Here is a 24092-nt window from a genome sequence, read left to right as displayed (position 1 = left end):
GAGCCCCCTGGACCACCAGCCCCAGTGAGAGGAAGAGAGGCCCTCTGCTGCTGGGGAATCCTTGCTCCAGATCAGTCCCCCGACACACTGAGAATCTCCTGGCCACCATTTCCATCCCAGACCCCCTGAAGAAGGGGAGGGGCGTAGGGAGCCCTACTTTGTCGTGCACCATCAATAAAGTTCACTGTACCCAGCCAAAAAAAAAAAAAAGAATATTTGAAGAAATAATGGCCAAAAACCTCCCAAAGTGAGTGAAAACCATTAACCTATACACTCAAGAAGCTCAACACACTCCAAATAAGATAAACTCAAAGAGATCCATACCTAGACACATCATAAACAAACTGTCAAAAGCTAAGGACAGAGAGAATCTTGAAAGCAATAAGAGAAGTGATTCATCATATATAAGGGATCCTCAGTAAGATGAATAGTTGAATTCTCTTCAATGTCAATATCCTGGTTGTAATATTTTCTATCATTTTGCAAGATGTTACTACTAGGGGAAACTGGATAAAGTGTAATAAAATCCCTTTGTATTTAACTGCATCTGAATCTACAATGATCTCAAAATTAAAAATAAACACACTTCAAAAGCAACAAGATAAATCATAATAGAAGTATAAAAATATTTAGAACTGAGCAATAATAATAATAACTATGTATCAAGACTTGAGAAACAAACAATAGTGGTAATGCAATGTAAACTTATAGACTTAAAGGCTTATATTAGAAATAAAGAAAGTCTGAAATTAAAGAACTAAGCACCCAACTTAAGTTAGAAAAATAATTAGAAAATATATTAGTCATGCAAAGGAGGACATTACAGATGCAGCAGAGATTTAAAGGATAGTATTTTACAAAACTTAGATGAATAGATCCTAGAAAAATACAACTCAATAAATAAAGATCTCATATAATCCTATGCTCATTAAAGAAACTGAAGATAGTTTAAATTTCTTACAAAGAAACCATCAGGATTAAATAATTTATTAGGTGACTTCTACCAACTTTTCAAGAAAGTTTATTTCAATCTTATACAAATTCTTCCAGAAAATAGAAAAAGGGGAAATGTTCTTAATTCATTATATGAGACTAGAGGCCCGATGCACGAATTTGTGCACGGGTGGGGTCTGGCCCCGGGTCAAACTCCAGGACGAGGGGACAATTTGCATTTTAGCCTTTTATTATATAGGATTAGAACTTAATTCCCCAAACAATCAAATTACAGTCAATCTCATTTGTGAACCTCGATGCAAATATATTAAAGTATTAGCAAACCAAATCAGTGATGTATAAAAGAGGCAATAAATCATGACAAAGTCAGACTAATTCCAGGGATACAAGAATAGTTTAATATTAGAGAACCAATTCTCTAACAGTAAAAAAGAAAATCAATTATCACCCTAATAGATGCAGAAAAAGCAAGTAATACAATTCAACACTAATCATGTTAAAACAACTTTTAGCAGAGAAGGAATAGAAATGATCATTCTTAATCTGTTAAAGGCTGTCTAAATACTCCTAAAGCAAGCATCATTCTTAATAGGGAAATGTCAGAAGGATTCCCATTAAACTAGTGAGACAAGGATGGCTACTACATCTACTTTTATCTTGCTCAGATAAGAGAGAGAGAGAGAGGAAGAGAGAGAGAGAGAGAAGGGAGGAGGGAGGGGTCTAGTGTTTGAAAAGGGAAGATCAGTCCTGCTGGTGTCGCTCAGTGGTTGAGCATCGACCCATGAACCAGGAGGTCACAGTTTGATTCTTGGTTAGGGCACATGCTCCGGTTGGGTTCTCCATCCCCTGTAGAGGGCATGCAGGAGGCAGCCTGTCAATGATGTTTCTTTCTCATCGATGTTTCTATATCTCTGTCTCTTTTCCTTCCTCTCTCTCTAAAAAGAAGCAGGGACGCCTAAGACCATCGGAAAACACAGATATTTACATTACGATTCATAACAGTAGTAAAATTACAGTTATGAAGTAGCAACGAAAATAATTTTATGGTTGGGGGTCAGCACAACATGAGGAACTGTATTAAAGGGTCGCGGCATTAGAAAGGTTGAGAACCACTGCCCTAGAAGGAATCACAGGACTCAGCATGCAGCCATGTTTATTGTTATGACTTATTACAGTGAAAGAATATGGAACAAAATCAGCAAAGAGAAAAGGCACATAGGGTGAAGTCTGGAGGAAACCAGGCCCAAGCTTCCAGAGTCCTCTCCCAGTGGAGGCATGCAGGAAAACACAATTCCCTCAGCAATGAGATTCAACAACACATGCCCAGTGTTTACCAGAGAAGCTCATTAGAGATTGTGCTCAGGGTTTTTATTGGGGGCTGGTTACACAGTCACCCTCTGCCTAGTGTGTACTCACATCCACCCTTCCAGAAGGAAAGCATAAACCATATCATTTGCACAAATAGTTCAGGCACAATGAGCCACTTTTATCAGTTGGTGAGAACCTTCTTGAAATTCAAGTTCCCAGATACCACCCACAGGCCAACCTTGTAAGCAGGCATTTCAAAGGCTAGAAGTCAGGTCTGCTATGTTAATCCTTCCCTGCATAAGCTGCATTCTTTCTGCCACATTGAACTGGAAAGCTAATTTATCATAGCCACTTTTCATTCCCTTAGTTCTGGAATAATACCTTTTCACTTTAGATAGTTTTCATATTAACTTTTATAGAATTACAGTCTTAAAAAGTCAATAAAACCACGAGGCTTAAAAATATATAACCAGAGGTCTCCTGCTTCAACCCAACTCAGCTCCCCAATCCAAAAGCAACTATTTCAAACTCTTGAGTAGTTTCTTCCACTGTTTATCTTTTATTTCTAAATAACGTGCTTTTACTGTTAGTTTTGTATTTTTCAATTTTATCTATCATCTACTTTCCTTCAACTATGATGACTTAATTTATATTGGCCACAACTCACCACATAGTCTCAATATTGTTTTATCATAATTTTTAGTTAGATCTCTATTTTTTCACTATCTCTATATATAAAAGGCTAAGTGACTGGCCGACCATCCGACCGGCCGGTAGGTATGACGCGCACTGATGGGGCAGATGCACAATGCAGGAGCTGCCGAACTGTGGTGACTTGGCAGCGGCGGTTCTCGGGTGACGCACCCTGGAACCAGAGAGGAGAAAGCCTGATTTTTTGTAGGGCTGCGTGATTCTACCTTTGGCCCAGCCATGGGTTATATTGTTGCTGGGACCGTGGAAGGTTGGCTCCAGGGCTTGTCTGGTCTGTCTTGCCCAGTCCCGCCCCACCAGCCACCTTCTAATTAATTTCCTTTCAATGTGCACGAATCCGTGCACTGGGCCACTAGTTATGATTATAATGAAAAATAGATGTTTCCAAATGAGCCACATAGGTTCAACTGAAATTATACTTGTTTTTCCTGTGAATTATTACATTTCCTGGAATTCATAATTGCCTGTCTTAATATTTTCATCTTCTATGTACATATTATTAAATGAGGAGATATGATGAGATCCAACTGCCCTTTTTACAGAATTTTCAGACAATCCAACTTTCAAAGTCTATTCTCCATTCCTCACCTCCTTTTGAGAAGTATCTGCAGCCTCCTATTTCTAAGCTGGTCTTTTTACAGGCTTGTTTAGTTTCCTCTGATTTGTTCATTCATCAACTTCCATTCTCCAAAATTTGACAAATCTCATCTGCTGTTTTCTTTGCCCCATTCTTTGTTCTTATGAATTTTATCTTGTGTTTTTTAAACCTTTACTAACATATTAGTGAAATTTGTGGGATAAATGCATGCTTAATCCACACATTTTAGCCATCTATCATCAAACTTTTCCAGAAATGTCTCTCTCATAGACTACTACAGTGTAGCATGTAGATTGAGTTTAAATCTGCCATTTCATTGCTTATTTGGCTACCTTTACTATGTTCCTTTTTTCTCTTGTCTTCTGACTTATTATTCCTTTTTCCTCTGTTTGTGAAATATCCTTTTTTTTCCCCCCTCTTAATGATTAGTCTAAAAATTACAGTCCTAGCTGGTTTGGCTCAGTGAATAGAGTGTTAGCCTGCGGACTGAAAGGTCCTGGGTTCGATTCCAGTCAAGGACACATGCTGGGGTTGTGGGCTCGATCCCTAGTAGGGGGTGTGCAGGAGGCAGCTGATCAATGATTCTCTCATCATCGATGTTTCTCTCTCTCTCTCCTTCCTCTCTGAAATCAATAAAAATATATTTAAAAAAATAAAAATTACAATAGGTATGCTCTTGTTATCAACTTAACTGTGGTATAATTTATGTAAAGCAAATTACAGCTATCCAGTACTTCAATTACTTTTGACAAATGTATATACCTTTTGCTTCTCCATACCAAAATCAACTGACAGAATTTTTCCATCATCCGGAAAGTTCCCTCATGCCCCTCAGCCAGTCCTCTCCTCCACACCTCCAGACAACCACCAATCTGTTTTCTGTCACTATAGTTTGCATTTTCAAGAATTTCATAGAAATGGAATCACAGATTATGTTACAACAGGTATTGTTGACTAATCTAAAGCTAATGTTATCCCTAGAACTTTACCCTTTTCCCAGACAATGCAAGGATCTTAAAACACATCAATACTGGAATTCTCTAATTATCCTCTAATCCACCACTTCTTAACTTTAATATACAGGATTCTCCAAAGAAACATCTGTTATAGATAAAATGTGTAGATTGAGCATTCACTTATCTCTCAATCTTCATGATATCTATAATGCAGATATTTATAATCGGATTGATTCAAGCAGTCATGGAGGCCATTAAGTCCTATGGCCTGTCGTCTGCATGCTGGAGGACCAGGAAAGGAGGTGGTATAATTCAGCCCAAATCTAAAGGCCTGGGAACCAGACACATCAATGTCCAAGAGCAGAAGATGGATGTCGCTGCTCAGAGAGCAAATTCAAACCTCTTCTACTTTTTGTCCTGTTCAGGCCCTGAGTGGATTGAATGATGCACATTGATGAGAGCCATCTTCTTTACTCCATTTACCCATGCAAATGCTAATCTCTTCCTGAAACACCATCATAGACACATCCAGAAATGTTTTACTAGCTATCTGGGTAACTCCTAGGCCAGTCAAGTTGGAACATAAAATTAACCATCATACATATGAATCACCTAGGCCCGAGGGGAATTTTGTTAAAATGCAAGTTCTGTTTTGGGAGGTGCTAGTCTTTTTGTGTATTTTCTCTCTCTTTAGTCAAATTATACCAAATAGATGGCTACTTAGAAGGTCAGTCCTTTTGATAAAACATGGAAATAACATATCTTATGGTGTAACTTCACTCGTGATTGAGTTTAGGATTTAATAGAAGTGCTAATTAAAAGTTGAAACGAAAAGACTTCAACTCAGGTTGAATAATTTACACTTGCCACTATTTACTTTCAGGCTTGTGGTATGTTCTAGCTAGAATACAAGTCCAAAGAGGATAATGCAAGCCATGCTAGATGGATAGTATAAACCATGTTGTATCACGCTCTCTTGCCTGACTAGATCTCAGAACAAGGAACTAATCATTTCCCTGTTCCAAAAATCATCGGTGACACTGTTCCTTTGCATCCAGTTCCCTACCCAACAGCCCCGTGCTCTGATTTTACGTTTTCATGCTTTTCTCTCACATCTCCCATTTGTGGGGGGGTAGGGGAGAGGATCAAATGGGTTACCCACTGTTCCCTGAATCTACCTTAAATGATGTTACACCTTTCTCTGCTCATGCTGAATCATCTAGCTCTAGGACGTTTTTTTGGGGGGGTGTTTTTCCCCTCAGAAAACTTTAGTCAACTGCCCCGCAACTGACCCTCAGAGGTTTCTTGCCTTGGTAAACTAAGGTAATAGCAAAGTATTGACAAAGATATCCTGAGATGCTAATAATAATAATAATAATAATATTTTTTAAACAGGTAGCAGGGGTGGTACTTTTTGTATTCATGTTTCCACTTTAGTTCTAAATGACAAAACATTCTCCTATTCCAATTAAGTTAGTTTCTACTTAGAAATGCAGGATTTTAAAACTATTTGGAATCAAAGGTCACTGCCTCTGTTAATTAAACGTAATTATTGTATGGTTTAATGGAAAGGCCAGGGACTGGTGAATTTAAACTCTTTAAAATAGATAAAGATTAAAGTGAGTTAAATTTAGTGCCTGTGGGATTTTTGATATGTTCCAAATTTGTTTTTAATAACATAATTGTCCCATGTTCCACTTAAGATTACATCACAGTGAACTGGTTATTTGTGCAGTTACACTATTAGAAAACAATCCCAAATGTCAAAAATAAAAGTGAGGACAACTGTAATATTATACTAAGAAAGTGGAACTTGGAAGAGAAACACTCAGGTTGAATGTCTTTCTATGAAACCTTTGAATAGAAAAACCTAGAAATTATATGTATTAGGTTAACTTGATGCTTTTACAATAGCATTAAAATAATTATTTTACTTACTGTTACAAATGGAAACCAATGCATTTTTCTCAAGGTATTTATTCATTAATTTTAGTGGAAAAAATATAGCCCCCAATCACAGAAATGGAATTGTGTTAAATACAACTTGAGAAAACCCATCAAGAAATAAGTCACTAACCATATGTATAAATGGTTATATTTCACATTGTAAAAGAATAAGAAATAAAATTCAGTTTCCTTGTTTGCACTAGTCTTCAGTTTCGTGTTTTTTTCTTAACTAAAAGTAATTGTAATATTCTCTTGCCTCTAGGGCTTTTCCTTCACAATTAATCCTCTTTTCTTCCACACCTTCCCTCCCAATGATTATTCCCTTTGGCCTCAGAACACATGACATTAATTCACAGTATTCTTCAGTTTTCAAAACATTGCCTTGCCCTTGCTTAGCTCCTCAAGCCACTCCCTTTTATAAAAAATTGGTTAACCGAAGCATTTTGGCTATCACTGCCAGAAAGTGCTACCACCTACCTAATCAGGAAAACATCTTTGTAATACAAATTAGTTTCCTTTTATCAAATTTGAAACACAATGTATTTAAATTCCTTAGGATAATGGGCATCTAAAAACTTCAAAAGGAGCAAACGTTTCAGTTCAAACCCTGGGAAGATTGGATCTCGAGACTTCATCCTGACTACAGTTTGTCCTAGATGATCAGAGCCCGCCAGAAGTTGTGAAAATCTCCCCACCAGCGTGGGCAGAGGAGAAACTTTCAAAATATGTCATTTATCTTCACATGCAAAGGCAGTTTATCCATCCGTCCCCTATAAACATCAGTAAAGGTTGGTGCTGAAGACTTCGGTCATATGAGGTAAGCTTTCCAGTTTACAGGTAAAAGGGGGGTGGCGAAGGGGCCGGCTTCTTAAAATTATCAAAAGCCAGTGTGATTGCATCTGAAAGCCCGAAGTTGCCTTTGGCCAGCATCTTTCGGAAAGCCTATTGCATTAAATGAACCGACTCATAGCCCGAGCGGGTGTGAGCTGAGCGCGTTTCCCGTCTACCGTGATGCACGGGCTCCAGGCGTCCTCAGGAGACGGACAAACTTTTATGTTGACTCCCTTTAAACGGGAGAGGTGGCTCCGCCAAGGCAGGTCAGCTTCTTAAGGAGGGTTTCTTGCAGGGAGCCAGGCGCTCACCTGTCCACAACAGGTCTGGCCTGGCTGTCCCCACGGGGGAGGACCGACATCGCTAGATCGGTGTCCTCCCGATCTGAAGGGGGGACGGCGACTTCCTGGGAGGGCAGGCACCTGCACCCCAAGAAACTACAGACCAGTTTTGACCTGACTGCCCTGGCTTAACCTTTGGAGGGGCCCTCGAGCTCCGCAAGGGGGGCTGTTGCCCCAAACCTGAGCCAACACCCCGCAGGCACAGGAAGAAGGGAAGGCTGACTAGAGTCCGGGGTCCCCGTCGTTCCCTGCAAGACCCCAATGTCCCAGCTTCCTGGCCGGGCTCGCCCGCGCGGGCTGGGCCTGGGAGACTCGGGCGCAGACCCCGTCTCCGCTCCGCGCCCTGCCGCGTCCGCACCGCCACCGTGAGGCCGCGCCGGGGACGGTGCCCCGTGGCGGCGGCGGCTCCGCGCTTCTCTCCGCGCCGCCCCCGACACGGGCGGGGGGATATTTTCCCGTTTCCCCCTCTTTCGCGCTCTCGCTCCCGTTCAGCGGGAGAGCCCGCGGAGCCGGGGAGGGAGCGAGGGAAGGGGTGGAGGTGGCGGGGGGAGGCCGGAGGGGCGGATCCTGCCTGGGGGCTGATCCCTCCCTCCCCTCGGCCGGGCTCCGTGGCGGTAGCGGCGGCGGCAGCGGCGGCTCCTTTCCCCCTCCTCCCCCGGGAGCGGCGGTGGCGGCCGGGCTGGGGCCCCAACGCGGGCCGGGAGGGGGCACGCTGTGGCCGCGGAGGCCAGCGCGGGAGGAGGCCGCGCTCCGCTCCCCGGGCCGCGCCGTCCTGCTCCACGGCCGGCCAGCCCGCGCCCAGGATCCCAGAACGTTGGGGCCGGGCCGGTGGCTGAGGTAATGGGGGCGGCAGCGGGGCCAGACGGAGCGGGGGCGGGGGCGGCGGGGCCTACTGGGACCAAGGGCTGCGCGGGTGGAGGAGGGAAGCGGGGGACTTTCCGAGCAGGGCGCGGGCGGGCGAAGCCCTCTCCCGGAGCGAGGGCGGCGGCGGGGGAGAGGTATGCGGGTGAGGGGGGGAGCAGAAAAGCGAGGACCCCCTCCCGCAGCCGCCATCTTGTTTTCCCCCGGCCCTGGAAGCGGAGCACCCGAGCCCCGCCCCCGCCTCGCTCTCCAATTGGCCAGGCCTGAGGAGAGTTCCACCCCCTGAGTGGCCCTGGGTCCTCCGGTTTCCCCTAAGCGGCAGGTGAGGCGGCCAATGGGGGCTCGCCTCTGCCCCGCTGGTTCCCCGGTGCTAGCTTTCTGTCGGAGGGTCACACTTCGCGTCAGTCCGTCTGGCGCGCGCCCCCTCTTCCGTGGGGAGGTGATATTATTTCCTCCTATCTCCTCTGAAGGGTCAAGCTTCTTCTGGAAATGGTGCCCCTTTATAGGGGCAGAAGACTTGGCTGCGGTCCTTGTCTCATGAGTATCTCATGAGGGGCGCAGGGGTACAGTCTCCTTGCAGAAACCCCTCATTCTCTGGGACCTGGGTGACGTGGCCAGTGGGGTCTCAGGAGATGTCGAGAAGACCTCTGGGGGTGTTAGAGATATTTGGAGGTGTGGTTGTGGGAAGGGTTGTGTGGGATGAGAAACTCCCGCCAAAAAACGATTGTAAGCTCCTTGTGGGCGAAACTCATTTCATTTTCCTCAGCAGCAGCCCTTTCCCCTCTAGAGTCTGCCCCTCAGTGTCCAGAAGCTTGGGTGGACGGAAGAGGTCTCCCTAGATACTTGCTGCATGGTGGGGAGATACCTGAGCTGCCGGGAGGTGGGAGGGAGGGAGGGAGGGTAGAGTTGCATCCGAGGGGCCACAGCCTCTTGAAACTGTTTGAAGCCAGCGTGGAGGTGGATGTTCACACCCGCCTAGGAGTCTCCAGGCCCCTTGCGGGGAGGAGGCAGTCACGCAGGGCTCTTGGCCCAGGCTGCCCCCAGGGAGTTGGCATTTATCAGGCATGTCGTGGCCAAGGGGCCTCTGGAACCTGGGACAGATGTGATGCTTGTTTGCTTTGGCTCCAAGTAGGATGTGTGCGTTTTAGGATGTGTGTGTTTTCGTTTGCGTTTCAGTCACACTTTGGGATTGGAAGGCCTTTTATTATTATTTCAAATATATATTTCAGAGAGAAGGGAGAGAGAGATAGAAACATCAATGATGAGAGAGAATCATTGATGGGCTGCCTCCTGCACGCCCCCCACTGGGGATTGAGCCCGCAACCGGGGCATATGCCCTTGACTGGTATCGAACCCGGGACCCTTCCGTCTGCAGGCCTCCGCTCTATCCACTGAGCCAAACCGACTTAGGGCGTGGAAGGCCTTTTAAACAAGGATCTTAATACCTTACTAACAAATAGCAACCCTTAAGAGGTAGATGTTACTGATTGTGTTTTACTGATGGAGTTATAGAGGCCCAGTGAGATTAAGTGACTTTTTTTCGGGTCATCAAGGGGCAAGATTAGAGCCTCTTTTTTTACCAGACTAGGGCACCTCTGTGGTGTTCTTACCTCCTAGTAAGTCAGATAAGTTGAGCAGGTCAAAGATCTGGGTTTGAATTGTAGCTTTATCACTTGGGTTGAGTGACATCTCTCTGAGCTTTTATTATAGATATTATCTCCATCTGTAAAATGCCTTCCAAATTGGTTGTGAGAAATATTAAAAGTGAGAGGGCCTTGTACTTTGTAAAAGTGTGCTAATCATCACCATCACTGTCTCTGCTTTATAGATAAGGAAGATAAGGATGGTAGATCCTTCAACCAAGGTGACAAACTGTTTTTCTCCTTGAAATCCTGTCCCTGTTCATACCCTTTCAAGTCTCCATCCACACCCCAGGGCAGCATATCCCCAAAGATCTTTCCTGGTAGTGATGGCCTCACTAACTGCTTACCACAGGCTCTTTGAACTTGACATAGTTCCCTTCTTCCAGAGAATGATGTAGAAAACTTTAGGGCTCTCTCTTGGCTGCACAAGGGTAGGCTAGATATCAGTGTTTTGGGAGAGAGGGGGTTTTAAAACAATTCATTGAGAGTTTACCTCAGATATTGCCCCAGTCACCTTAGCCTTCGGTCTAGTGAAGGTCCCAGATAGCTCAGCTTACAACTTCAGTGCCACTTGAGGCCACTTCCAGAGCTTCTGCTCAGAGATGTACTAGCCAGTGCATCCTGAATGCTGCCTTTTGCAGATAAAACCCTGAAGACTAGTTTGAAATCTTTAGACTACATGAGATAGACATTTCATGTGCTTTCACCCCTTCATCCCTGGGCAGGGTCAGGGGTATAGGGTTTCTGATCATAATAAGATGGCTTGGGAGAGGGCTCTAAACCTGTGAATTTTTGATCCTTGGATGGGACTGTGCATGTCCAGAGCTTGAAAATGCATGCTGTTCTTGTTTTCTTTTCTGAAGCCATAACTGCCCCTCCTTTTCCATAGATAGCTGTCCCACAGCCTTATGTTGCATTGTAATGAACTGTTTACTTTTCTGTCCCTTCAGTCAGACAGAGCTTTAGAAGGCAGGGATCGTGCATGTTTGATTTCTCCTTTCATTCAACTGTTACTGAGTGCTTACTTAGGAACCAGGCACCATTCCAGGCGCTGGAAATATAGTGAACAAGACAGGCAAAAATCCCTCCCCTGGTGGAGCTTACATTCTAGTAGGAGGAAGCAAACATCTACCTAATAAAAGAGTAACATGCTAATTGACTATACATTCACAACGCCCACCAGCCAATCAGGAGTGAGTATGCATATTAACCCAACAAAGATGGTGGGTTAATTTGCATACACGGGCACCGAGCAGCCGGGGGCGGGGCAGGATGCTTGGCAACGATGCAGGTGTTCCATACCACCCCAGCCGCACCAGGCCTCTGGGCAGCGTGGGGAGGTGGAAAGGCAGCTCTGGGCTGGAGCGAAGGCGGTGCCAGCAGCCAGGGAAAGGAAGGCCCATTCTTTTTTTTCTTTTTTTTTTTAAATATATATTTTACTGATTTTTTACAGAGAGGAAAGGAGAGAGATAGAGAGTTAGAAACATCGATGAGAGAGAAACATCGATCAGCTGCCTCCTGCACACCCCCCACTGGGGATGTGCCCACAACCAAGGTACATGCCCTTGACTGGAATCGAACCTGGGACCCTTCAGTTTGCAGGCCGATGCTCCATCCACTAAGCCAAACCAGTTAGGGCAGAAGGCCCATTCTTGCACGAATCTTCGTGCATCGGGCTTCTAGTACATGATAAAGAGGTAAATCCCATAGCACAGTAAAAGATGGTGAGTTGTACAGTGAAAAATAAAGCAGAATGAAAGATTGTGGTGGAAGAGAGGGATTTGCATTTTAAAAAAAACACACGTATTTTTATTGGTTTCAGAGAAGAAGGGAGAGGGAGAGAGAGACTGAAACATCAATGATGAGAGAGAATCATTGATCAGCTGCCTCCTGCATGCCCCCTGCTGGGGATCAAGCCCCCAACCTGGGCATGTGCCCTTGACTGAAATCGAGCCCAGGACCCTTCAGTCTGCAGGCCAGTGCTCTATCCACTGAGCCAAACTGGCTAGGGCTGGATTTGCAATTTTAGAGAGAGTGGTCAGGGAAGTCTCACTGAGCAGTCATGTTTTCGGAAAGACTTGAAGGAGGTGAAGAAGTAAACCATGGGGACACCTAAGGGACAGAGTGTTTAGACAGGGAGTATCCAGTCCTCTTTCTTGGTGGCTGCTTGGTCAGATGGGAGGGTGAATAAGTGCATCCACCTCATGGTCTCCTGGTCTTTTCTCCTTAGGCCTGTCCCCCTGTTTCCCTGGTGCCATGAGGAAGCCTCGCCAGAAGTCACGGCAGAATGCCGAGGGCCGGCGTTCCCCATCCCCCTACAGTCTCAAGTGCTCACCTACTCGGGAGACCCTGACATATGCCCAGGCCCAACGAATTGTTGAGGTGGACATTGATGGACGCCTGCATCGTATCAGCATCTATGATCCACTCAAGATCATCACGGAGGATGAGCTGACTGCCCAGGATATCACTGAATGTAATAGTAACAAGGAAAACAGCGAGCAGCCTCAATTCCCTGGCAAGTCCAAAAAACCCTCATCCAAGGGCAAGAAGAAGGAGTCCTGTTCCAAGCATGCATCCAGCACTTCCTTCCACCTCCCGCAGCCCAGCTTCCGCTTGGTGGACTCAGGCAGTCAGCCAGAAGCACCCCCATTGCCTGCTGCCTACTACCGCTACATTGAGAAACCGCCTGAAGACCTGGATGCAGAGGTAGAGTATGACATGGATGAGGAGGACCTTGCTTGGCTGGACATGGTGAATGAGAAGCGGCGAATAGATGGGCACGGTTTGGTGTCGGCAGACACCTTTGAGCTGCTGGTAGACCGGCTTGAGAAGGAGTCATACTTGGAGAGTCGTAGCAGTGGGGCCCAACAGTCACTCATTGACGAAGATGCCTTCTGCTGTGTGTGCCTGGATGACGAATGCCACAATAGCAACGTCATTCTCTTCTGTGACATCTGCAACCTGGCTGTACACCAGGAGTGCTACGGAGTCCCCTACATCCCTGAGGGTCAGTGGCTATGTCGCTGCTGCCTGCAGTCTCCCTCCCGGCCTGTGGATTGTGTCCTCTGCCCCAATAAAGGTGGCGCCTTCAAACAGACCAGCGATGGGCACTGGGCCCACGTGGTGTGTGCTATCTGGATCCCTGAAGTCTGCTTTGCTAACACCGTGTTCCTGGAGCCCATTGAGGGCATTGACAACATCCCACCTGCCCGCTGGAAACTGACCTGCTATATCTGCAAGCAGAAGGGGCTGGGTGCCGCCATCCAGTGCCAAAAGGTGAACTGCTACACAGCCTTCCATGTGACGTGTGCACAGCGGGCCGGGCTCTTCATGAAGATTGAGCCCATGCGCGAAACCAGCCTAAATGGCACCACTTTCACAGTGCGCAAGACTGCCTACTGTGAGGCCCACTCACCCCCAGGTGCTGCCACTGCTAGGAGGAAGGGTGACTCCCCTGGAAGCCTTAGTGAGCCTGGGGATGAGGAAGGGCTGAAGGAAGGCTGTGGGGAGGAGGAAGACAAAGAAGAGGAGGAGGAGGAAGATGAAGGCCAAGGTGTAGTAGGTGGCCCCCTCAAAGGAGTGTCTAAGAAGAACAAGATGACTTTGAAGCAAAAGATCAAGAAGGAGCCAGAGGAAGTGGGTCGAGACATGCCCTCCATTGTCCCCTTGGTCACCGTCCCACAGATACCCTCTTACAGGTAAATCTGCCCAGGAGGGTGCCCTAGAGACTAATGGATTCTTCTTGGGCTGATGGTGGCCTTTCCCATGCACTGTTGATGAACATCTGTTCTCTTCCATCCCCTCAAATTTCTCCTTTGGGGGGGGGGGGGGTTTACCTAGTCTGGTTTGTGGTTTTGATTGTGTTCTCAGAACAATGTGTTTCCTTTGGTTCAAGGTGAGATAAACAATTAAGTTGCTTAGAAGCTCAGGTGACAGGATGTCTAAGGCAGTATTTTTCAGTAGGGTCACAAGTGGCATTTTGGACAGGATCATTCTTCATTATTAGGACTGTCCCATGTGTTTCTAGATGTTTAGCATCTGTGGTCTTTGTAAATTCCAGTAGAATCCCCTCCTTCATTGCCTGGTCTTTGTGACAACATCAAACCCATCCCACATGTTTCCAAATACCCCTATAGTGATACAGTTACTTCCAATTGTGGGGGTCAGTATGGTTTTCTGCTGTCTAGAAAGCTTGGTCCTGGGAATAATAGGGATTTTCTGGGAGGGGTGGTGGTGTGGGGAGTACATGCTACTCTTGAGAAGCTTTTAGATTTAGGATCACTCGGTTCAGCTGTGTATAAGCCTACTAAGTGTATAAAGAGACCAGTGTACCTACCTGTTAAACCATCGGAGAGGTCTCTGGAACTGTTGGAAGGATGGGAGGTTGGCGGAGAACAAGAGACAGGAGATTTTCCAGCGGAGACTCATCTCAAGGGTGATATTCATAAATAAGTATACAATGTTAGAGCAGGAAGATATCCTGAAGATTATTCATCTAATGTAGTCCTTGCACCTTCTCCCACACCCCCAGATGAAGAAACCGCGGCTACTAGAGGTAAAGTTGTTCACTCCTTTATTTATTCATTGAGATATTTATTGAGCACTTACTATATGCCAAGTCCTGTTCTAAGGGCTGGAACCAGGTGGAAAGTGGCTGACTCTGGACCACAACTGGGGCTCAACTGTAGGTTCTATACCTGCTGTCTCTCACTTAATGAGAAGAATAGGGATAAAGGAATACTAGAGGCAGTGGGGAATGAGTTATACAAGGGAAACAGGCAACCAGACTTGTCATTTGGAAAGAAGACACAAGATCATAGAAGGTCAGGAGGGAGAGGCTCTTGTTGCAAGCCATGGCTTGAGTTAGAATTCAATCGACTTGGAAATGTGTCTTCTAGTCACAGAACTGTTCCGAGCTACCCTGTTGCCTGGGATGAGTGGGTAAATGCTTAGTCCACATCTATAGGTATTATGCCCTGGCGCTAGACTTTTTGCCATGTCTGCTCTTAAGATGTCTCTTGCAGGCTGGCTAAGGACCATACAGACCTACATTTGAATCCTGTTTCTATCACTACCTGTGTGACCTTTGGCAAGTTATTTATTTGTATTTATTTGTAAGTAAACCTACTTCATAGGGTTGTGAGAAATAAGATAATACAAGTAAAGCACTTAGCACTGTGCCTGGCAAATAGTAAGCTCTCAATAAATGGCTGCTGCTGCTATTTTATTATTATTCTTTTTCCTATCTGCACAAATGCTATTGGGACCCTCCATGGCCAAGAGGTTATAGAGGGAGGGGGCTGCCTGTATCGGGGCAGGTGTGCTTGGCATGGGCACTGGTGGGGGATCTGTCCTTTGGGGAAAGTCCTACCTAGGCCCTGATTTTGTAAGCTTGGCTTTGGGGCAAGAATGTCTGACTGTGGAAAGGCGCAAGGTCCAGGTGAGCTGTGTCCAGTCCAAGATGCCCATTCTTCTTAGATTCTACCTTCTTCTTTAGCCATGCTTATCTTCCTTTCAGTGGAGTGAGATGAAGAGAAAGCAGTGGAAACACCACAGGAGCACTGAGGCCTTGTGCTTACCGGGTAGATAACCAATTATGGAACACTGCATGGAATAGCCAAGAGATCATGGATTCAGATCCCACCCCAGCTCCATCATCTTATTAGCTGCATTAGTGACTTTGACAATTTATTCAGCCTCTGTTCCTAAGCTGCCTTTCCATCTTTTATAACATGGGAACAATGTTACCCACCTTTCAGTATGGGCATTAGGATAGAGATTGTAGGCTCTCATTAATTCCCTTCCTACCTCTTTCCCTTCCTGCCACACACCCCTACCGTAAGGCTAAGGCTAAGTTTCCAGATTCTCCATCCTCCTATACCTTTAGATCCATGAAAAGATATATTTTGGTTCAAAGTCAGACATTTTGGGGCTGCTGAGGTTTTAGTGAAAAACCAGAGGTCAGATGACTCCAAGGGGTTGCGTTTGAGAGAAGCCTGCTAGTTTTCCCTCCAGCTTGGCCATGGACTACTCCCTGGTCTGGTGAGACCCTCAGCCACAGGAAATAGTGGCCACGTTGCTCATAGCTTACTCAAGTTCCTATTCTCTCGCTGCCTTTATCAAGACAAGGCTGGGTTATTGGGGCACAGGCCTGTTTCTCAGGAGTCCACAACTGCAGGAAACAGGTTTTCTAGAAGAGGGTTGTTTTGGAGGTTCAGGATTGCAATGCAGGATGTGGAAAGTCAAGTGAATCTGAGCTGCTTAACTTTGCTGTCCTTTTCAAGCCTTTCTCTGAGGTGAGGCATTTGGCCACTTTATTCTGTCTTCCTTTATAAGGTTCATAAATGAACCAGGGTCTGGAGAGGAGGCTATAATCTGGTCTGCCCACTGACCCTGTCTGTCACTTCCTTTTGCCTCTACTCAAGGTTGAACAAGATCTGTAGTGGTCTCTCCTTTCAGAGGAAAAACCAGTTCATGCAGCGGCTTCACAACTATTGGCTCTTGAAGCGGCAGGCACGGAACGGTGTTCCCCTCATTCGGCGCCTGCATTCCCACCTGCAGTCCCAAAGAAATGCCGAGCAGGTAGGTGACATGGTGATTTGGAGGTGGAGCGTGAAGGAGTGATGGTTGGGGCTCCCCCTACCCCCAACCCTCTGTGAAGCCTTTGCCCATATGTGATCACCCCTAAAGGTGGTCTATCCCAGGAATGACCTCCAGCACTATAGAGCTCTTCAGATCAGACAGCATCTCCTTCTGGATGGGAGAAGCTTGACTTTGGAGTGAATTGTAGGGGATAGTGAAGAGCAAGCCCAGCTTTCTGTATATGTGGAGAAAACCCTTTAGATGTGGCAGAAAGGAAGAAGTGGGATGAATGAGAGCTAGGCAGCACTGAATTGCATGAATTAGGAAAAGGCACACTTTCCTCAAGACACTGGATTGCCATGTGCCGAAAAAAGTGTTTCATAGAAAATACATAAATTTACCACCTAAGTTGTAGTGCATAGCCTGCCCAATTGTCATGACCTTTTAGTCACTAGCAACTGGAATCACTATATGTTTAATATTTTCTGCAAGGGTGGAGACTTTAAAAATATATATATTTTTTTTATTGAGAGGAAGGGAGAAGGAGAGAGATAGAAACATCAATGGTGAGAGAGAATCATTTATTGGCTGCCTCCTGCATGCCCCCCACTGGGGGTTGAGCCTGAAACCTGGGCATGTGCCATGACCAGGAATCGAACTGTGACCTCCTGGTTCATAGGTGGATGCTCAACCACTGAGCCATGCCACCTGGGCCTGAGAGACTTCTAACATTTTTAGTTCCGTCTCCCTATTCATTGCTCCATTACTTCTGCCTTTAAGTATTCCCACACATGCTACCCTCTGCGTTCTGTCTGATTTCACTTTTGCCTTTTGTAACTGAGTACTGAGGTGCACTTCTATATCTGGTCCATCTTCAAAAAGGTCCATGTGCTCCCCTGTAACCTCCTATGGAATATCAGTGACCTCCTCCCAGCTCAACAAGTCTTTCCTTAGATTCTCACTTTATTGACTGTTGGGCTACATTTGATACGCTGGTCATCTTGTCTTAGATCTTCTCTGTGAATTCATTTCCCACCTCCAACACCTCACAGACTGCACCTGTGGCCCATCCTACTTAATGGTAACATTCTCAGGGGCTCAGTTGCCTGCCTGTCTGATTGGAGAACTTGTATATTCGTAGCTGTAAATAACTGTGGAGTAGTTGCTCCAGATTTCTCATCTTGTCCTCATCCTTATTTTCTGTCCTGAGTCCCTGTAGGGCACAGGAACTGTAGATGTCCATGTAGATGTTGTTTCCTGTAACTCAGGTATTGGAAACTGAATTCATTATCTTCCTTCCTCTCAGTAAACATATTTCCCCATTATTGTCATGATCTCACACGTTCCCCACCTTATAGTTACTCTTGACTCTTCCCTCCATAACAAGCCACAGTTAATCCTCCCTAAGCTCTTTGGGGGGATTTATCAGTATATGGCCCTTTGTCTCCATTCTCCAGCTACACTGCTCACCCATATCCCTTTAATTTCAGCAGTAGCTTTCTACCTAGGTGGTCACCAGCCTCTCATTCTTTCTTTGCTCTACAACTGGTGATGTCTTACTCACCATTTTCCACCCTGTCACATCCTTTTCCAGAATATGTCCAGGCTCCAGGCTGTTTGGCCTGGCATTTGAGGCTTCTTGTCATCTGGGTTCTGGATCTTCCTTGGCTTTTGTGATTTTCCAACTTTTCTCCTCTGGCTAGCTCATTTTTCTCACTAAGCAAAGAACCACTAAGTATGCCTCCACACTTTGGCTCTATGGTTTCTTCAGTTCCAGAAGAGGCCTTCCTTGCCCAGCCGGCGTGGCTCAGTGGTTGAGTGTCAACCTATGAACCAGGAGGTCACGGTTCGATTCCTGGTCAGGGCACATGTCCAGTTGCAAGCATGATCCCTAGTAGGAGGTACGCAGGAGGCAGCTGAGCAATGATTCTCATTGATGTTTCTATCTCTCTCCCGTCCTCTCTGAAATCAATAAAGATATATATGTAAAAAAAAAAAAAAAGGCCTTCCTTACTGCTTTTTTTCATCCATATCCACATGTGAAAATCTAGTAAGCTTCCTCCCCCAGGAAGCTGTCCCTGACCTAACCCCAACCCACTCAGATCCTCTCTATTTTATATCCTCTCAGCATCTTATATTCAGTCTTTCTGATCAGTTTTTGTTGTCTTTTTGATACTGTGCCCTTGTGCATCAAACCCTGACACTCTTCCCCCGACTACACCGTAACCCCTTCTAGGTCTGTAATCCTGTATTTGGTGGGGTGGAGGTGTTTTAAAGTCAGTTAGTACAATCTTATAGTAAGAACATTTTGTTTTCTAGCCCAAAGTTGAAGCTGTAGGGTGAAATTCTATCTCAGGTGTCTATTAGTTTCCTTCTGAAATTCTTTCCAGCCCTGAGGGGCACAGGTGCTCTCTGGTGTCCCCAAGGGTAGGGGGAGTGGTCCCAGATCTCACCCGGGCAGTTATTGTGCTGCAGTGAAGAAACATTGCTATAGGGTCAGGGAAGCCCAGGAGGAAGGAATGGGATGGAGAGGGGGTGGGGAGGGGCTTTGAGGGACTATGGGTCAAGGAAGAAGGGGTTGGGGCTCTTACTTGCCAAGGCCCCATGAAGCTTGACTAGGGAGAGGACTTTGGGCAGGAAGGAGGCCCCTAGCTCCTTCCTTTCCCTTCCCTTCCCTCCTGCAGCGAGAGCAGGATGAGAAAACAAGTGCAGTGAAGGAAGAACTGAAATACTGGCAGAAGCTGCGGCATGACTTGGAGCGAGCCCGGCTGCTCATCGAGCTGATTCGGAAAAGAGAGAAGCTCAAGCGGGAGCAGGTGAGGAGCTCTGAGCCCCATGGCTCTCGTTGAGGAACTTTTTCTCCCAGTCATTGTGTTACCAGGAGACCTGGTGTAAACTTTCTCCCCTGCTTGCCCGGCATTATGGGCTCTAAGGCCTGCCTACTCTGTGGTGCTGCTGATGGCTTCTCTCTGGGGGCTCAGCTTCTGGTAGCCTCAAGCATAAGCTCAATATCTATGCCTAGGCCAGTCTCTGGAGTTTCTGACTTGGACTCTAGGGATAGCCTGGCCTTGAGTATTTTAAAAAGCTTCTCAGGCTGTCCTCGCTGGTTTGGTTCAGTGGGTAGAACGTTGGCCTGTGGACTGAAGGGTCCCAGGTTTGATATTCTGCTCAAGGGCACATGCCCGGGTTGTGGGCTCAATCCTCAATAGGGGTGCACAGGAGGCAGATGATCAATGGTTCTCTCTCATCATTGATGTTTCTATTTCTCCCTCTCTGAAATCAATAAAAATATGTTTTAAAAAAAACTTAAAAAAAAAAAAAAGCTTCTCAGGCCATTCTGATGGCCATCACCTCTGGCTTGGGAACTTCTGAGGGTCCTCACTAGGCCCTTAAACACTTTTGGTCTTAAGTCATTTAAATTTCCCAACATCTATTCAAAGATATTTTAAGCCTTTGAATATGGGGAAATGTTGAGATAGGTAGTGTGGCATAGGGGTTAGGAATATGAACTATGGCACCATCCTGCCTGGGTTTAAATCTTGGCTCTGCCACTTACTACTTGTGTGACATTAAGTTGCTTAATCTCCTTATACCTTAGTTTCCTCAACTGTGAAATGGAAGTAATAATAGAACGTACCGCATGAGGTTGTTGTGAGGATTAGATGACTTGTATATACAAAGAGCATAGAACAGTGCCTGGCATATAGTAGAGGGGCTACAGCTTCTATCATCATCATTATTGACTCTTTGCCTCCCTGAAGTACCTACTGCAGTTCTCTACACATGGCAGAAAACAAATACTATTTTTTTAAAAATATATTCTTAATGATTTTAGAGAGCAAGGGAGGGAGAGAGAGAAACATCAGTGACGAGAGAGAATCATTGATCTGCTGCCTCCTGCATGCCCAACACTGGGGATTGAGCCCATAACCCAGGCATGTGCCCTGACCTGGAATCGAACCGTGACCTCCTACTTCCTAAGTCCATGAAAGCAAATACTATTTTTTAAAAAATAAATTTCTTTTTTTTTTTTTTCTTTTTCTAATCCTCACCTGAGGATATTTTTCCATTGATTTTTTTTTTTTTTTTTTTTTTAGAGAGAGAGGGAAAGATAGAAACATTGATGTGAGAGAAGCACATCAATTGGTTGCCTCCTGCATGCACCCCGACCAGCGCCTGAGCCAGGGAGGAGCCTGCAACCAAGGTACGTGCCCTTGACTTGAATTGAACCCGGGACCCTTTAGTCCACAGGCCATCCATTGAGCCAAACTGGGTAGGGCATAAATACTATTAATTCAATGAATGATGAGCTAAAACTGTTCTCTCTGGTCCAGGAATAGCAGCTGTTACTGGAATGCTTAAGAGGCCTGGGTCAAAGATGTTCCTTTCTCTCTTTCTCCAAACTCCCACTTCTGTTAAGCCCCAGCACAAGGCCTGCGTTTACCTCTGAGACCTGGCAGCTCTTGCCATACTTAGCATGGAGGACATCTCAGGACCTTCTCCTGGATTCACAGTTTGCCATCCCAGGCCTGGATTTGCACCTGAACTATTTTTCCTGCCTCTGGTTCACAAAAATGAAAGGGGAAAGGAAGCAGGCAGGCCTGTTTTAATGCAGCCAAGAGACAGGACTTTTCACAGTCTAATCCATGGCTTCCCAACCTTTTCATAGTAGGACACACATGAATATAACATGGTAAAGCATACTACTGTAAATATGCGAAGCTGCTTGCTGCTCGAGGAGATGAGCCTGGAGGCCCAGGTCAGCCCAGCTCGACCTAGACATTCCAGAGGCCAGTGGGATCAATATCTCAGCACAGTAGGTGGGAATTCTGGCCCAAGGCACATTTTATACCATCACTGTGCCCCTTGGACTAAGTCAGACCCTGCTCTTTAGCCAGGTGACGATGGGTTAATGATGATTCAGATTCCATATTTATAAAATGGGGATGATAAGTTTTTCCTTCAGGGTTGTTGTGTTGATTCACTGAGGTAATGTGAGTAGAGAGGTAGTGTGGCATAGCCATCAAGAACACACACTGCAGAACCAGGCTGTCTGGGATGTAGTCCCAGCTCTGCCCCTTACTGGCTGTGTGACCTGGGGCCAGTCAGTTAGTCTCTCTGTGCCTCCATTTCCTTTTGTATAATATCTCATCTGTACCTACCTCATGTAACTCACTTATATAAAATGCTTAGAATGTTGCTTGGCACTTAGAAAGGATTATAAAAGTAGTCATTATTATTACAGTTGACTCTTGAACAATGTGAGCATTAGGGGCTCTGACCCCCAGCTTAGTTTAAAATCTGCATATAACTTGATTTCCCTAAAACTTAACTACTAGTAGCTTACTGTTGACCAGAAGCTTTACTGCTAACAGTTGACTAACACATACTTTGAATGTTATATGTATTATATACTGTATTCTTAAAATAAGCTAGAGGAAAGAAAATGTTAAAATCATAATGAAGAGAGCATACATTAACAATATTTATTGAAAAAGAAATCCATGTATAAATGGAGCTGCTCAGTTCAAACCTGTGTTATTCAAGGGTCAACTATATAATTATTATCACTCTTTAAGTTTTGGTGTGGTGCTTGATACATAGGAAACATCAAATTCGTAGCTCTATTTCTAGGCTGTGGGTTAGGTGGTCACTCCTAATAAAATGGTCAGCTTAATAGCCTGTGAAAATTTGTTATACACAATTGGTGAAAGTCAAGCTATAAAGAAAAAGTTTAGTGCCTCTTCAAGGGGAGAGGTGTCCTGATTTCTCCCCACCTTCCCACAGATCAAGGTCCAGCAGGCTGCCATGGAGCTAGAGCTGATGCCATTCAACGTTTTGCTGAGGACAACACTGGACTTGCTGCAGGAGAAGGATCCCGCACACATCTTTGCCGAACCCGTCAACCTGAGTGAGGCAAGTTCCCCCCACCCCACTTTCTGAACAGTGAGTCCCTCAAAAACTGGGAACTATCTGCGAAGGCCAGGAGGGGGTTGAATGACGGAGCGTACAAAAACTGGGGGTGTCTGGCAAGGCCAGTAGACTGCCAATGGTAAGGGGTCAGCAGACCAGGGTGGGCCAGGGCCCTGGGGCTCTGAGTGAGCCCAGAATGGTCAAACCAGGGAATGGGGAGGCTAGGGTGCCGGTGAAGGGTGCGCCTGTTTGGCTAGTAAATGGTTGTTGTAATTGTACAGGTTTTATATGTTTAGGTTCCAGATTACCTGGAATTCATATCCAAGCCAATGGATTTTTCTACTATGAGGCGGAAGCTGGAGTCCCATCTGTACCACACCTTGGAGGAGTTTGAGGAGGACTTTAACCTTATAGTTTCCAACTGCATGAAGTATAATGCTAAAGACACAATTTTCCACCGAGCAGCTGTCCGCCTGCGGGACCTGGGAGGGGCCATCCTGCGGCACGCCCGGAGGCAGGCAGAGAACATCGGCTATGACCCCGAGAGGGGCACCCACCTGCCTGAGTCACCCAAATTGGAGGACTTTTATCGCTTTTCCTGGGAAGACGGTGAGAAGCCTGGACGGGTAGGGAGAACAGGGGCTAGGAGGAGGCACAGGGACAGAGCCAGGGATCAGAGTGGTCCTTGGGGCTGTAGGGTAGATTCCAGGAGCAAAGCTGGGGGTTAGGCACAGGCTGGAATATATCTGCTTGTGGCTGGAATAGTTCCAAGGATTAAAGTTTAACTAATTCACTTAGCACTTCCTGAATGGTAGGAAAGGGGAATCAGGTACTAGCTGTCTGTTTGAAAAGCTAAAGCATCACTGGGGTCTTCCTCTCCCGGACCCTCTGTGTGGCACCAGGGCATGGGGTAGTGAATGCAGGCGGCTGTGTGTTAGGCTCATTCAGAGAGTGCAGGTGGAGGATACAGAGAGTGCAGAGAACGGAATTGCCTCAGAGCCCGCGCTCTGCCTGACCCTGCTCTCTGCTTTTCAATGGCAGCAGCCAAACAGTCACTCAGGCCAGGGAATTGCCAAGCTGCCTCGTTCCTGCTCCATAGAGCCCATAATCGTGACTGTGGAATGCTTCCTGCAGATGTTTCCCAGATTCTGACCTTGTCCTTGTGGCTGCCCTGTGGGCAGCTGTGGTGCTAGGGCCAAGGCCCCACAGTGATGTTGCTGGAAGCCACTGGCTCAGGCATTCCAGGAGAATATTTTGCATCCAAAGGATTCAGCCCCTTCCCCTTCCCTTGGGCTAGGCAGGTCCTTCAGCCCCTTCTCTCTTCCCTTCTCCCTGGCAGTGGACAACATCCTCATCCCAGAGAACCGGGCCCATTTGTCCACGGAGGTGCAGCTGAAGGAGCTGCTAGAGAAACTGGACCTGGTGAGTGCCATGCGGTCCAGTG

At 46.1% G+C, this 24092-nt stretch overlaps 1 protein-coding gene across 2 annotated transcripts in view; it reads left to right on the top strand.

Moving 5' to 3' along the window:
- Positions 1-8266: 8266 nt before the first annotated feature.
- The window catches only part of BRPF3 (bromodomain and PHD finger containing 3), a 37952-nt gene continuing 22126 nt past the window's right edge, over positions 8267-24092 (top strand). For both annotated transcript variants that reach the window (XM_080664057.1, XM_080664058.1), the window contains exons 1-7: positions 8267-8483; positions 12381-13851; positions 16579-16735; positions 19420-19551; positions 22523-22651; positions 22945-23257; positions 23988-24092. The exon at positions 23988-24092 is cut by the window's right edge and continues 198 nt beyond it. In XM_080664057.1, coding sequence (XP_080520183.1) covers positions 12407-13851; positions 16579-16735; positions 19420-19551; positions 22523-22651; positions 22945-23257; positions 23988-24092 — 2281 coding nt within the window. In that variant the 5' untranslated portion in view covers positions 8267-8483; positions 12381-12406. The remainder of the gene's footprint in view (positions 8484-12380; positions 13852-16578; positions 16736-19419; positions 19552-22522; positions 22652-22944; positions 23258-23987) is intronic.

The sequence above is a fragment of the Plecotus auritus genome (assembly GCF_963455305.1).
Source record: "Plecotus auritus genome assembly, chromosome: 4".
NCBI classification, from domain to species: domain Eukaryota; kingdom Metazoa; phylum Chordata; class Mammalia; order Chiroptera; family Vespertilionidae; genus Plecotus; species Plecotus auritus.
The sequence above is the reverse complement of the archived record's forward strand: the minus strand, read 5'-3'. Positions and strand labels throughout refer to the sequence as shown.